The following is a 16,866-nucleotide window of genomic DNA, read 5'->3' as shown; positions in this document are numbered from 1 at the left end:
TGCACGAGGAGATGAAAAAAGGGAAGGTAATAAGTTGGAAAAAAACAAAGGTGGTTTACATATCATGATTTTGATATTTCAAGGGACACACGAGTGCCAAGAGTATTAAAAGAGTGACACGCGTTGTCGCGCTGTGTAATGTTCTTCCGCGTCATTCATATTCACTAAGAGCTGGCCGGTGTTGGCGGGCGAAACGCACGTAAAAACTGCTCGTAAATTCGAGTTAGCCGTGTTATAGCCAGCAAATCGATGCGACCGTGATACGTACGCGAGTCCCTCGTGATTTCGATATCGTTTTTCAACGCACAGCGTACACACGCCTCTCTTTCTCGCCCTGGAATAACATCCTCACTGTTTTGTCCCGTTAACGAACTATTTTCACGGACTCTGTCGTTCGTGCGTACCCTACAGAAGGCAACATATCGCGGGGACAATGCCTTTGACACGTATCTCATTGGTTGTGAAATAAATTTTTGGACAACTGGAACTATGGCGCAGTGTTTTGATTCACAATGATTTTCTGAAAAATGTTATTCGTTTTTTAGAATTTACACTGATTCCACTTATCGAGGAAATGGAAATTGCTCTACATTAAATTGGAAAAGTCTTTAAGAATTCTTAGTGCGCTATGTTATTGGCAGATTCATTGTGGTGTCACTAAGAACTGCTGTCATTGTGACTGAATGTTTTATAAAACAAGGAGTCGTAAATTACACGGTGCAGTACGGGAAATTTAATGGCACATTATTGCTGGAAAGTTGAATTTTTTAAAAGAATGAATGGGTGTTGGAACGTATTTCAGATTTAAAGAATAGATTTCAATTATTAGTAATGTATTTCAGATTTAAATAATAGATTTTAATTAGTAGTGTATATTTAAAATTTTTATGAATGTTATATTTAAAAGTATATGACTTAAATAAAAGAGCATTAACAATTCTTTATTTGCAAAAATAAAATACAAACGTCGTATAGTGAAATCAGTTTTATAGCATTACATTCTGTTTCGTTTTCTTTCATAAACTAGAGATCATCTCAAACTTTGAAATTTACTATGAAATTTAATAACGAAGTCGATGGATGATAAAGTCTCTCCAGCACTCCGAGTTAGTTCACATACGTATAATCGATTAAGACACCCAAACACTAGAATCTACTTGCGCACCACATACCCTCGAGAACGATCCGCGTAGAGTCGATCTATCGTCGATTTAGGAGTCATAAGAACAGGGATTTCACAGTGAAAGGATTCGTGACTTAGGTGAAATCGACCAAGATGCAATAACGAGTCGATGAAACTCGCGAAACTGGTTCACCAATGGGAATTTTCACGTCAGGTGAATTTAAGGGACTCATGGAATCCCGGTTACTGGAAACAAGAGGCAATAGTGCGGAAAATAGAGTGCTTGATTTTCGTCGATCAGCGAAATCTTGGAAATGATAAGAGCAACAATGGTCGCCACGACGAACAATCTGCTGAGGAGGATTTCGACCAAGGACGATAAGAAACACCTGACCTTCCGCGTTTGTTCCCTGGGATATTATAGCGCTACCTTTTGTGCAACGTATGGTTATCGTATACAGCAAATACTATCGTCCGTAAGTACCTGAACACACCAGATGCAATTTAATCCACAAGTATGATTGAAGAACGTTTCTCTACTATTACTATCGGTTTAACTTAACGTATAAATATTTAGCAGAAATTCGTGATAAGATATATCTTCTTTTCTAATTCTACATACTAACTATATATGTTTGCTTGAAATAAAATCAGAAATCGAAATTTGATTAAAGTATATTCTATATATTTTGGCTTACAAAACTATAACAAATTTTAGTCGATGCTTAAGACAATAGATTTTATGTACGTTTAAGACCATTATTCATGCTGGATACTGATTTTCTACATTCTCAAATTCGTTTCAAATTTTGCCAATGTAGTCATGATAATCGTATTTCGTTACAGTGGAGTATGTTCATATAAGAGTTATAATACTTTCGTCACCTAGTGTATGTTTGCAAATAATGGATTCATAGAAACGAAATTTTATTAACTCACTTGAACATGAACACACTGATTTGTCACATATTGAACACAAAATTTACGAACTTCTATCTACTACAATTATATGAGTTTAGTTGTATGAACCGATTTGGTCCTAAAAGAAAATTCATATAAACCAGGTTCTGTGATTTAGAAGTATCGAAATATTCACTAATGGTAACGCATCCGGCTTCATGACATTTTGAAATTGTTGGATTATACAATCCAGATACGATTAACATCTGGTCAGTCGATGGAGAAACGACTGAAATGGAAACGACGACGTGTATAGATAAACACTCGCGTTAGCTTTGTTATCGGATACATGTGTCCTAATGCGTATAAAACGACGTGCACTCGCTCGTCAGTCGAAAGCGATTCCAGTTGAGAGCGTATCCTGCAGGATGTATAAACGATCCTTCCTTCATCCCTGAGGGGGACGCGAGAAGCCAAGGATCCGCGAGTAATTTAAAGTTGCGAACCTTGTTGCCCGACTTCCAGGTCTTCGGTAAGTTGCTTCAACTGAATTATACTAAAACGCACGATAAATTATATTCCCTGGTAAATTCTATTCCGTCTATTTCCGTGATTGTCGACCGCCAATTTCAAGGTTCTTTGCCAGTTAATCAATTTTGGTCTTACTCTTTCGGGGTAGAATGTCTTAACGAAATGTTGAGAGTTCCACGTTGTACGAGTTCTACGTTCTTCGAACTCTATACTTCATCGACATCTTCTCTGTTTTATGGAGAAAACGTGTATTTCACTGATAGTATATATTAATGGATTTATCGTAACTTCTCTTATTCTATTTATTTTAGTTGTTTACGTCTTGTGTTATTTTCCTACATTTTTATATTGTTAGAAATATGTTCCAACCAGAGAATTATAACTCTCTAGATTTTTATATTGTTATTTCCCTTATAAGTTTAACAAATAGAATCAGTTAATAAATCCGTATTGGAAAGCGAAGAAATACATTTCCATGTTAATCATTTTCTGATAAATTTTATTTCGTTCAAATTCATTTCAAGCAAACAAAATTAATTAATTAACACTGTACTCTCAATTTATTGTATACTCTATAAACACGCGATTTATAATCACTGCGATTATTTTAACATTTTACGCCATTAATTACGTTCCTCAACCTACTTACGATTTTCATGCTGTTAAGTTATCCATTTTATAAGCTTACTGAAACTAGTAAATTAATGGACTTACATTAAGAAGAAGATTGGGGAAGTCGTATCAAAGATTTCCATATTAGATTTCGTCTAATCCAAGAAGAAATAACGAATTATTAAATAAAATTCATTTCAACCGACCAACCTTAATTGACACTATAATTATATGCTATCATTATATGCTTTAAAAATACGTGTTTTACAATAATTACGATTATTTACTTTTTCAATTTATTTATTCATTGTTCCGTTTGTACATTTCCATACGTACTTGTCAGTGGACAACGACTAAAAACTATATATCTTGCGCGATAATTGTGTGATAATCTTAGTCATTCGATAAATTTTGCTCAATCCATTCGTACTATGCTATAGAATCTCGCCACACACGCATCCACAAGTAATTAAGTGTCGAGCTTTCCCCGTAGTCTCGTCGAGCGATTTCGATTCAAAGTTTCTCGTTTCGCCTAACAATACACGACCGGAATACGAAACGAATTTCCCCGGGGTTATACGCGGATTCGCGTCCCCGGAAAATAGCACGGTCGAGATTCTGGTAACGTTTACCTCGCGCGCCGCGGAACCGAAGTAAATGCGCTTCTAGGTCCGCTAGGCGTTCATCAGGCTGCAACATCCTCTTCCTCTTGCATTCAGTTTTCTGCAACAGGTTTACGATCGTACGCGACACGGCTGTTGCCGAGAATTTTCTGTTTACTCAACGAGCAATCTTCGTCTTTTGTCGTTGGCGTATTTCCAATTTTTCTATTGGAAATGTGGGAAGCAAATTGCTTGCTCGACGATATCTCCGACGCTCGCGAAAGTGCTATTCCACTGGTTTAGAAATATTCTTTGATGGTTTCTTCAGATGTTACAGTGGTGCTTTACGTAATCTTGTTTGTAAAATAGAAGAATCTGTCAGAAACTAAAAACAGTTATTGCATCGATTCCCTTTCTTAAGATATCTATGTAGAACTTTTCTTTTTAATAACTTTCACAATGAATTGAAACTTCCGAGCAGTTATTTAAATTGTACAACTGCATAAAACTACGTGTCATAGAAACGGTGAACAAAGTCAATACCGTAGCTTTTCGCGACATATTATAGAAAAATTTGATCTGTGCTAATATTTTTATTCATTAGCTTATCTAGCGCCATCCACATACTCCACAAAATCAATTCCAAGAACTGGCAAGAATAGGTATGATCACTTAACGAAACAAAGTTTCAACTTGGAATAATTAGCATAGTACTATTATGCTTAAAACATCGTAAAATGCTCGTGCAAGACCATTGTCGAGGGGTTGAAGCAATCCAATGGTATAAGATATGCTTCTGGCGAATCGAGTGATTTCAGCTATTCTAGTTATCCGTATCTCCAGAAGTCTCGATACCAGGTATCTGAAATCGGGGTTACTGGGTTTGTGGAAGACTATTTCCTTGAAATACCAGGAGGGGCGCATAGCTGTTGGCTACATAGTGATTTCATATGGAGTCGAAGTCGGAGCCGAAGTGACCGGCCGGAAGCGTGTCCTTATCGAGGCATTTCCCTTCGTCCGCAAAAACGGCTCGATTTTATATAAAGTTTCGAGGCCACGTAATGCTGACGCAACACCGGTACTCCAATCCTCTTCGAAGCGACAGCACTTGCGCGTAAAGAAAGTGTTTTTTAGAAGAAGACAGAAAAAAAATATATATATAATATATACGACACGATAGGCGATAGCACACAAGGCAGGAAGTCCAAGAGTTTTTTCTCACGCAGCACAAAATATAAAAAAAAAAAGAGAACGAATATATTTCTAGGGATGCAGGTTTACGTCGTGCGATTTGCCTTCTTTATTTTTCTATCTCTCTATCTCTCCTTCATTTTTAATGCATGCTAATTGACGAGCCGGTTAACCGTAACGGGAACGTATTCGACGACACGAATTTCTTTCGTTCGTGTAATTTTTCCGGAAGAGCACGTTCCACCCGAGCGACGATTAAAGCAACGCCAAGTTAATCCGTCGACGACGAGTCGGTAAGGAAAAAATGAAAACGAGATGAAAAAAAAAGAAAGAGGACGAAGTGAAAAAATACGAGAAAAAAGAAGAACGAAAGATGCTGAAAAAGTAAATGAGAACGAAGGTTCCTTGATTGTTGTTATTACTTTCTTTTCTCGTTGTTTCATCGTTACTATTTGTACATCCTCACGAATCATCAGCATTTGCAAAGAGTTCGATTTGTAGATCTCGAAAGTTGAGCGTGCTGATTTCTAATTAGAATTAGTATACTTTTCGTTCTTCGACCGTTTTTTAATTGCGAACGAATCATTAGTTCTTTTTCTTTTTCTTCATTGTTTTACTGTCATACCTTTTTGTCCTCGTTACACGCGTTTTCATTAGTTAGAGTATCATTTTATTTTCTTTACTGTCGTTGTTCCTTTGTATTTTGTTTTACTTTCTTTTTCTTTTCTTCTTTTTTTGTTTTTTGTAGCGGTTTCGTGTACCGAGAGATATTACTTATATTGTGCTCGTGTAATGCAACAAAATGTCTGTGACAGATGTAAAAGCATGCGTTCGCGTAGTTAACGTTTACTGGTTCAGTGCGTTTTCTCGTACGATATTTTTCGCCTACCTTTATATTTTATCTCTATATACATACGAGCAACTTGGAATGACGATGGAAAGAATGTTGAGAGTAACGTTTACATTATTTAATGTGTGCCTCGAAAGTTTTCTGCGTGTCTTTTTCTTCGTATATACTGATTACAAGTAACGTTCTTTTGAAATAGGTACCGTTTGCGTTGTTCGTACGTTGTTTTTTAACAACCTTTTATTATTACATTATATATTCACATCTTTTTTACTTGGAATGATGCTTGCCGTGTTTTTATATTTTTCGAATAAAATGATTCTTGCATGGAACACTTACCCTTCCAATTACGGTATACTTTTTCTTATATAATTATTCCAGCGAATGCTCTTTTCCCGTGTAGTACGTACCATGGAACAATGAGTTCTCTGTTTCATTCTTTAAAACACTTTATAGCTCTTTTTATTTCACTCTCCCTTTATTCGAACACATTTTTCAATTTTTCTTTTACAGATAAGTTTCTCCGAAACGAGCACGTTTTCAGTTACAATTTATTAACACAGGTTAACAACAAATGCACGAACATTTTTCTTTTAATTTTCAATTTCGTCCCATAATTCTGTTCTCTCATTCTCGTTTTATCTCTTTTGTTTTTTAATCACTGCTCGAAATTCTTCCTGGTAAATTAGTTTCCTCTGATTGAGACAACGAATGAGTAAACATTTTACCCCTCTAAATACGACATCGTCAATTCAAGTAGTCTAAACACGGACACCACCGGTTTTGTTGCTACACGTTGTTGTTCACACTTTTAGCGATCCGTAAGTATGCAGTAACATCGAAACCCGTTGGAAATGCATGCGTTTCACGACACACGAGTATATACGCGAGTACAAAACAACAACACGCGACAGCAAAGACAAATGTAGTAGATAGAGAGAAACGCCTGGGACCGGTGATCCTCGTCGACGAAAAAACCATCGTTCGATCATTCTATAGAAATAACCAGTGTTCCCAGAGAACAATGGCTAATTAGTCAAACAAAGTATTATTCTTCGCGTTTAGCTAACAGAGGATGCGCTGATTAATCTCTATGGCACGTATTTTATACCGAGTAATCCGATTTCTCAATTTGAAACGGGAAAAATGGAATTGTGCGAGAGGCAGAACTGCATAGACATATCAAGTGTGATAGAATAGCAGTCGTTTTTATGTGAAATTCGATATTAATCCACGATAGATATCATTGAATTATAGATAATCCATAATAAGATTAAACCATACGCGTAAAACCATAACAAAATTTCAACTTTTGTTCTTATAGCATCGGATAATAAGATAAAAGAAAAACAGCGAAAGACGAAACGATGCGAAAATTTCTTGTCTAAATGGTTCTGTCCCGGTTCCTAAGTCTTCCAAACGAATTGTGTATATCAGCCACGTGCCAGGTAAAGTCCAACAGCTATTTGGTTCGTCGATAAGAAGCATTGTCGACGAAAAGTTGTCACGAATTGAGATAAGGGGATAAAGGGTACGTGGACAAAGGTCACGCGACAGTGTAATTGACACGGTGATTTGAAATGAACAGGACGAAGCGTCGATCGACGAGGATCTGCCGAGAGATCGGGCGACGACGAAACGCTGGTCCGCCAGGAACCGGCGATCCGGAAGATTTTAAGCCAATTGGATCGTATTTTTAGTGCCGCCGCGATGGACGGTGGAACCTATCGACCAGAACGCCGTTGTAGGTCACGGCGTCTCCATTGCCTGTCAGGCTGAAGGATTCCCCATTCCGACGGTGACTTGGAAGCAATCGATCGGTAAGTCACGACTCAGACTTGAAACTTACCAACCCACTGTGGCCGGAGGGAGCTCACGTTCCGAAAAACTGTCCTCTGTCTTACTGAAAACCACCGAGCGTGACATACGTTCGGCTTCGATCTCGAACGATGATGCGATCAGTCACCTTACCGAGTTGTTTTCGTACCTTTATCTGTCTTTGCTCCTTCCTCTGCTTTTTCTTTCGAATTTACCCTATCCTTCTTTTATAACGTATTAGGAACTATTTTTAACTCTCAGAGAGTACGTTTGAGACGGGTACTCTGTCTTTCATTTATTCTTAGTTTAGATATTTCTGAGAAGTGGTATTTCGTATGTAGTTACAGTTTCGTGTGAATATTGTTCTTGTAATTTTTTTTATTATTTTTGTAAGAATTATTTTTACAGAAATTTTATTTGCTGGGAGTGTGGAGAAATAAAAGATTTCGATACTAAAATAAAACAATTAATTATACCGGGAAAAATAAAAATATAATGCAATGCAACGCGACACAACGAGGTACAACTGAAAGGCTACCCATTTAAAAACCGTCTCTCTCGCGTAATACATACATATATTCTAACATCAAAGCATTTTCTTCTTTTTATTTTACAACTTCTTTCGCTCACTTCAGAAGAACCATAGCGATATTCTTAGAACACATTTAGTCACGTCAGCTCCAAACCTTGGGTAGCCGTGCACTTTTTTTTCACACTTTAATCTCAAGCAGTCGGGCCATCCGTATACCCTTATCACTTAAAACTCAATTACTCGCTGTAAAAAATCACCTAGGATTTCTCCTAATCTTTTCTCCTTAATGGCAATTATCCAAACTGTACAATAATATGTTTGGATGTGTTCGAGGTAGATATTATGTTAGCAACGTTATCTTTCTCAAATATAATACGATAAATTTAGTATTTTGAACATCGTCATATACATATAACACAGTTATTAATGCTTATTTCCTATGAAAAGTTGAAATTTCGTATTATCTGTAGCTCATAACAAAAACGGAAGAAAGTCTTTAGTATCAAAAGATAATTATTGTCTAAATATTTGTCATTGTCTATATATGGAAACAGTGTAACGAGGGAAGATGGATATTTATTTCAAAGAGTAAAAGAGAGATTCTTAATTCGCAAAGTGTCATTTTCTGATTAGAGCTTGTACATCCTCACATTTTCCTCTCACGTTACTTGTTACTCTCGCTGGCTGTCTTATAGCGGCGTATTCTACTGTGGAAGATGCCTTTGAGCATGCGGACAAGCTGCTGTAACACCTTGATGGCACTTAATACGTGGAATTTGATGCTTGCCTTTTGACGGCTCGTTTCCTTCTACGGGAATCTCGGCTTCGTCGAACTTAATACGTATATACGTGCCTATGAGATGTTGACGTTGACGATTTTTATTCCGGGAGATTTCGTGCATAGAGGAAAATGGCCTTATTTATTCCCAATATAATAGTTTCTCCTAAATCATTTCACTTAATTGACAGGATATCGACTTGTCACGTTATAAATTTTCTATTGACAGCAACAAACCGACAGACAGGCAGTCGCGTCGAAAACAAAGTAAGCTTTTATACCATAGCAATGATTGGGCGAAAAGAAAAATAATGGGAATTCTAAGATAGCATAAGAATAATTCTAAGAATATAGTAATCTTTTGTCAGTACTACACTAAGAAGGGCTTATGGTACGTACATGGATAATTTCTACAATATATTTTCCAATTCTAATCTTGAATTCGAATTTGCATATAGCTTCCTTGATGGTATTACACCTTCTGAATTTTAATTTTGTTAATACGACTGTATGAAAAAGTTGAGAATCAGTGACCTAGCACATTCGAAGAAAGTAGTTTAACAAAAGCAAATTAGTAATACAATTTCGTACCACATTATAATGTAGAATATTCCAGGAAAATGTAAACGTAGGGCTTCGTAGACGACGAAGAAAATGTAGATACGAGAAGATGGCGTCCTGACGAAGGTGGAAGAAAATTTAAAATTCTATCAGGCGGAACCGATTCGAGGGCCGTTGCAACTTCGATTCATTGCTATTGATTTATAGATTGACTTATTTGATGTCGTTAAAAACGTCTGTTTACCTCGAGAGGCTTATTAACTAATCACTACTCATTGACCTTAGAGTACAACAAAACAGAACAGAAAAATAGATATTCCAGATATTTCGTTGCGCGATTTCCCTCTTCCTCCGAAACAATTTAATTATTGGCTGACTTTTACGTGAATTCCATCGATCGTTTTCATCAGGCTACAGCTGCTGAGTGTATTTAACCCGAGGCTGGCGGAGGTTGACGAAGATATCCATCAGAAATTTCGCTGATCGGCCGTTTCCAGAGGTCTCATTCAATCTGAAATAAGCCCTCCGTCCGATGAAGCGGTGGTACAATTAGTTTCACCAGTTCGTTGCTCGTGAACATTATATTGCACCGCTTGGGAATGAAATTTCTCCTCTTTTTCCTCGATCATAGCCCATCTACTTCGTACTGTTACGATTCCTCTTTTACTGAAAGTTAAATCACTCATTATGGAAGGAATACGTTTCAAAACTGAGCCAATGAGGGAGAATATTAATTAAACGATTTAATATTGTTGGAATACGCCAGTACATAGTCGAGTTCTGGACGTAGATAGGCTAGAAGAAAGTGCAAAAAAGGATTGATCTTTTTCAACCCGTTGCGTTGCAATACGAACACTTCTTACGTTTGGAGCTGTCTTTGCTTTTTAGACGAAGCAAGCTTTATCGTACATTTTTCTGAGTAATTCATTTTTATTCATAATTATTAAATTGCGGATATTTAGGCAGATTCAAAATTTCATGAGCACAACTAAAAAAAATCTCTCTCTCTCTCTCTCTCTTTCTGGAATATTTTATATATTTTGTATAATGTATAACATAATATGTGCGTTTTGGTCATTTTTCTTTTTTCAAATTTCTCATAAATACATAAAAACCCGCAGTCTATTAATTAATTGCAGTTTCAATAGTATAAAAAAATATAATATTCCATAAAAAAGGTATTTATTTGCTAAAGGAAGTTACTTTTTTTTAAATCCTAACATGTTTTAAATTTTTTAGTAGACGTGTATATCCGCATCATAAAGTCAAGTTTTCAATCTGTGCTTTAGCGTTATGTTTTACGTTTCTATGTTCAACAATACGTTTTTACCGCTGAGAGACAGAATTTTCCGTTTATAAATGATGAAAATCCAACAAATGCGTTTTCAATATCGTGTTTTTTTGCTACTTCGATACTTATACAAGATGTCTCTACTTGATATCAAAAGTCAAAGCTCGGGAAGTACTTTCGATCGCATTTTCACGTACGCTGTATCTTTTCACGCAACGCCGAACTTCCTTTGGACATTTACCCGTTTCCCGATGTTTATTGTATCGGAAAGAATGTCGAATGACGTTGATCCGCCACAATGGTAGCGTTCCTCTCTGTCGATAGTAGGGCATACGCGACGACACTGTGAATTCCGACGGATATTCTGATGCCCGGCTGAAAATTCTGTAACGTCATAAACGCGTATCGCATGAGGTAGCTGGGATTCCTCCTGAATTACGCCGAATCGGCGAATGTCGAAACGAATTTCTGTCTTTTAAAATTTTTTTTGGATAAATCATCAGCGTGTTGAAAGTTGTAAAGTATAAATATGTGGATATTTAGAGAGATATCAAAGTAATGAGAAAATAAACATTTTAATTTTGCATATTTTCCTGAAAGGGCTTGGTCAAATATTGTTTGAAATAAGCATAAGAAATAACTATTTGAAATCATTTTTAGTTTAGGAATAATATAGGCAAAGTAACTTAATTTTATATGGAGAATTTTAAATATAATTCGTCTTCAAATAATTTTCTATTTTACACAACTAATTTGGATTTTAATATTAATTTGAATTTTAGATATATTGATTTGCATATGTTTAAATCATAAACAATATAGCTAAATTATTTTAAAGCATAATAGCATTTGAATATAACAATATTACTCTTGTATAACATGTATCCGAACTTGTAGAAATTTGTATTTCTGACGGAGTTGATAACTTTGATATAATAGAAACGGAAATTATTTCGGAGATTATTACGCAAAATTGTTTCGAAATAACGTGCCTCTCAATAAGATGACGTAAATTCACTTTACGTCACTATATATATTTCGATTTAAAATATCCATAGTTAGAGTTTATTTAAAAGAGATATATATAGATAGGAATAATATAGAAAATTGAAAGATCGAAGATAATTAAACGGGTTGGTGCAAATTAATCCGGCTAGTATATTAAAACACTCAGGATATACTTGACATGAGCTACAAATTACAACGAGGCAGGTGAATGGTCTGTTACTGCAGGGGATTACCATTACAGATAACTATAGTGCAGACAATACTAATCACCCGGATGAACATTTGCTATTCATAGAAAAGTCGAAATAGCACCGATCAAACTGTTATTCCACGTTTTCTATGTAAACAATATTTTGTCTATGTCCATATTTTCACGTATATTTTAACTTAATCTAACCTAACCGAGCTATCGTGATATAACAAGTCATCAGAATAATCCTACAACCCTAAAGAAAGATCCTGAGAATTAATAGAAGATAAAAAATCGTACGTTTCTGTAATTAAAGCAAAGGTCGAAAACGAGCTTTTGAATACGACGACGTTCCGTACCATTTATTAATATTAATTTAAATAATCGCAAGAAATTTCGTTTTAAATTTTCGACTTACTTTTTCATGCATTATAACCATTATACCATTCGTCTTACCACACTCTATATATAATATATTAATTTAATCTAAATCTTAATTCAATTTAAGCGAAGAAGAAAAACTCCAATATCAAAATTCACAGATATAAATAGCTATTTCCCTGGTTTTCTCTTGATTCCAATGAAAGTCTCTGTTTATTACGATTCCCGATACCAGAATATTACTACCCTATATTGCGACCCCTATCCAGAACACAGACAGAAAATTATGATAACGAGTTAGTTTAGACGAGTAATGGCTGCTCCCTCGAAACATTCAGGCGATACACCAGGCGACTACAGAGAGCTGGGATACAGTGGCACCGAGGGAGCAGGGGTTGCCGGAAACGGGTCCTTGGTGATCTCACGGGTATCCAGAGATCATGCCGGTTTCTATCTATGCCAGGCGAGCAACGGTATCGGACCCGGCCTCAGCAAGCTCATTCGACTAACAGTTCACGGTAAAATATTCACGCAACAACAAGTTACTGCTGACTGGAACTGTGTCAGTTTGCGAACTTGGGATTCCGGCCACGACCAGCTGCTCCGAAATTCTTCGTTTCGTGGCCGAATTTCTCAAGCTCCAGCCCAATATCACCATCCTCGATCCATACGGAGGGGAACGCCTGGCGAGGCTGATGTAGTTAATATTGCTTCATACATTCGTCTAGATTCGTTGATATAGTGAATTAATCCATTAGAAAATAATGTGGTGTTAACGCCATACATATTTCATTTCCAATTTTCCGTAGTCAATTTATACAGGCTAATTAATCCTTCTTTGTTTTCTAACATCGCGATTATAGAAAATAATTTGAAAGATTTGATTAATATTTAGGCTACGAATTTGCATATGTATATTCGTGGAGGGATTTAAAAATGCACGGGAAATATAAAATATTAAAAGTAGTCACTAAAATATTTACTAGCAAAAAGAGACTTTTATTTAGATTCCATTTCTTGAACAGTGTTTATAAAAGATGAATATGCATAAATATTTTTTTCCTGCTTAAATAAATTTTACAATTTTATAAAATTTGGAGAAACCGGGATATATATTAAACATATTAAATATATAATATACATATATATTAAATTATGATATATAAATTGATTAGAATTTGAATCCTATTTCATTTCAGTCAGTAACTAAAGAAATGCGATGACACAATGAGAAACACAGGCCGTATGTTGCCCGCAGTCACGCAAATAAGGACTCAATTTATGCAATTCAAGGAAAATGGATTTTGCAATTTATCGTCCCATCTAACCATACATTTTTCGGTGAATTGAACATAAATATACGTGGAAATGTTTCACTTCTTTATCTACGATATCACTATACCAATTCAAACTAACATTTCTAGTAATCAATTTGATTCACGTTGAAATATAAACTTCTGCCCTGAACTCGCCATTTGAATTAAAAATTTCTTGAGTTAATTTCTTTATTTAGATCTATTTATATCTCCTTCTGTTTCTGGGAAGAATGAATTAAACAATGGATTAAAAGGTAGAAATTAACCTAGCTGAGATCGATTTGTCTTTCTGCACGAAATAGAAGACGTCCTTAATCTTCAATAAGTGGTAAATTTATGTTTCCAGTAATTTTCATGACACTTTTTCCAGATCTAAACTCGTATTAAAAAAATCTCATTAATATTCTGATTATTCGACTAATAACTAGCTTTTTATATGTTTATTCACAAATCTTCTTAAAATCTAATATAAATAATTTACGATAATTTCTTGATGTTCTATTGAAGAGACAATCTTGTTAATCGGTTACTAGAAACATCGTAAAATTTTCGTTCAAGAAATATAATTCCGTACATCGTTCTGCACGTTTGGCGTTCCTCTTAGCAAGAAACGATAGATAGAAATGAGCACACTAACAATTTGGAATGGTCGAAACAGCGGGCCCTCAAGTATCAGTGAAAACGCGGCAGGAATCAGTCCGACGAGGAGAGAGCGTGACATTGCGCTGCGAGGCCGAAGGAGACGCACCTCTTGATCTCAGTTGGCGTGCACGTGACAGCAGAGTCGACCCCAACTACGATGTTAGGTTTGTATCGAAATTAATCAAGCCCATTCCCTCCCGTACACACTGCAGATTACATTATGAACGATCGATGAGAATGACACTTCGATCTCCCATCGATCTCATCGATTGACAGAGAGACACACAGGTTAATTACAATGCTAGTCGGTCGAGACAGGCCAATTGATTAACATGTTGCGTGTCCATCGTCGAAGAATACCATTCTCAATGGAGATCAATCAAAAGAATCTGCTTCCGAAATTTCTGAATATTTTAAATCAAACAAAAGCATCGAAGAGAATTAGTTATACGCAGTTCAAGTAGAGTTTCCTCAAGGGATTCTGCTGGTACAACACTCCGTTGGTTCCACTCCACGAAGCATGTGACTGAGCGCCATAGTTGGAGAGTTTCCGCAGAACATTTTCCCAACAGCTCGCTCTGCATCGTGCTCCTTCATTACAAAATTATTCGGCGCATCCCTTGTTGCGTCGCTCGCTAACTTTCGCTCACGCAAAATTACTCGAGCACCGCGACATAACAACGTTTATCAATAAATTTCTAGCGATATAGTCTTTTAGCATATCTATTAGATCCACGGATACACCTGGTCGTGCATCCATTACGACGAAATAGAAAAACGGGTGAACACAATCGATAGTCGTCTGTGAGAATTGTCGTTCTAATGAATAAGACATCTGTAGAATGATGTAACTATTCTCATTTTGATTGTTCCGACGTATTCGCCCTAATGAAAGAAACACTTGAAGGATAACGTAAGAATAGAACAGAAGAATAATGCATCTACTTTCATAAAAGTCTATGTATATATTTGATTGATCTGACGTATTCGTTCTATTCATTCTATTTACTCGCGAGGATGTGCTGATGGCCAACGATGGCTAGTGGCTCGAGGTCACGTGTACTTGGTGGAAACGATATAGCGAGATCATAAACTAAAATGTTAACTAGGATCGGCGATTAACCTAAAATTTCAGAGATGCGAAGTTATATGAATGTTTAAACAATTCCGCCAAACAGTACTTATTTAGCTATCAAAAAATTTATCTTTTATTCTCTAATCTTTATTCTTCACCGTTCGTTTTATTTTCGTTTTAAATTTTTGCGGTCAACGTAATTTTCTGGTGGCACTACTAACTAGCCGGCGCAAGTACGAACGAGGTAAATGCATATTTACCGTCGCCATCCGAAGAGAAATTTTAAACAACTGTGGCAACGTAGCGGCCAGTTAATGAAAGTGACTCTACTTTTTCATTTGTAGATATACGATAGACAACCAGAAGGTGTCAGGAAGGGTGATCTCCGAATTACGTATCACTCAGGCGAACCACATAGACCGTGGGGACTACATGTGCGTAGCGACGAATGCTTACGGGCATGCCAGAGCGAGCATCAAGCTGCTGGTTCAGGAGCCACCGAATTTTCCCCGGAATTTACACGTAGCCGAGCAAGGGAGCAGATCGTTGCTGTTGGCCTGGTCGTCGCCGTCCAGCGAGCAGGATCCAGCGCACGCCAGCTCGCCTATAACCAACTACATCGTGCAGTACAAGGAGGCGCAGGGTAGGTTGGCTGATTCGCTTTGTTCGCCGTACAGTACACGGCCGCCACGGTGTATCGGGTAACGCGCGTGATTATCGATCGAGGAACGACGGCTGTCCAATGGACATCACCCCGGACGTCACGTCGCGGAAAGCTTATCACCGGATCTTCCAAAATCTTTGCAAATCTTTTTATATATGTACATTGAATGAATTTGAAAGCCTTTCGCTGAAGAATTTGATTAATAAATCCTTTCAGTGTTAAGATATCTAATGAGGCAGGTTTATCGAACATTATTTTCTTCTTACTAGATCGTGGATGTTGTTGCCTTCATGGATAATTTAAAGTAAATTATTTGAAATATTTTTTGAGATAATGAAAAGTTCGAAAGGCACGTTGTGTTGCAAAACGCGTATAATTTACAAGAATACGTGAAATATTCAGAGTAAAACGTTCGTTATAATATTTAGTGAATGAGACAGATCTCTATTTAGGTTAATTGCGTTCATAAAAGTATGAAATTGCATAAACATTTGCCATCCACTTTTTGCGGTGGAGCAAATGCTGTGCAAATTTTTCATTTCTGGTACAAACTATATTAAATTACACTTGAAATTATTTGAAACGCAAAATGCACAGGCTTCAGAATTTTCTGATTCGCAATTTATATCATTCATTAGAGACATCGAAATAGAAAAAAATTATATTTTTCATATTTAAAAATTAATAAATTTCTTCAATGTGTGCTGAATCGTATGTCGCCCCAGATGCATGGAAGAAAAATAGGTTGAATATTCTTTAAACAGAGAAGAGAAATACAAAAGTAGTTTGTTGCTACTGCGTCTT

General features: G+C 36.4%; 1 protein-coding gene across 8 annotated transcripts in view; it reads left to right on the top strand.

Moving 5' to 3' along the window:
* The window catches only part of LOC122573090 (Down syndrome cell adhesion molecule-like protein Dscam2), a 162,129-nt gene that overhangs the window by 118,884 nt on the left and 26,379 nt on the right, over positions 1 to 16,866 (top strand). For all 8 annotated transcript variants that reach the window (XM_043739081.1, XM_043739047.1, XM_043739074.1 and 5 more), the window contains 4 exons: positions 7,507 to 7,626; positions 12,704 to 12,883; positions 14,340 to 14,487; positions 15,743 to 16,041. In XM_043739081.1, the coding sequence (XP_043595016.1) occupies positions 7,507 to 7,626; positions 12,704 to 12,883; positions 14,340 to 14,487; positions 15,743 to 16,041 (747 nt within the window). The remainder of the gene's footprint in view (positions 1 to 7,506; positions 7,627 to 12,703; positions 12,884 to 14,339; positions 14,488 to 15,742; positions 16,042 to 16,866) is intronic.

This window comes from Bombus pyrosoma, linkage group LG2 (assembly GCF_014825855.1).
Source record: "Bombus pyrosoma isolate SC7728 linkage group LG2, ASM1482585v1, whole genome shotgun sequence".
Classification (NCBI taxonomy): domain Eukaryota; kingdom Metazoa; phylum Arthropoda; class Insecta; order Hymenoptera; family Apidae; genus Bombus; species Bombus pyrosoma.
This window is presented reverse-complemented; position numbering and strand designations above follow the sequence as displayed.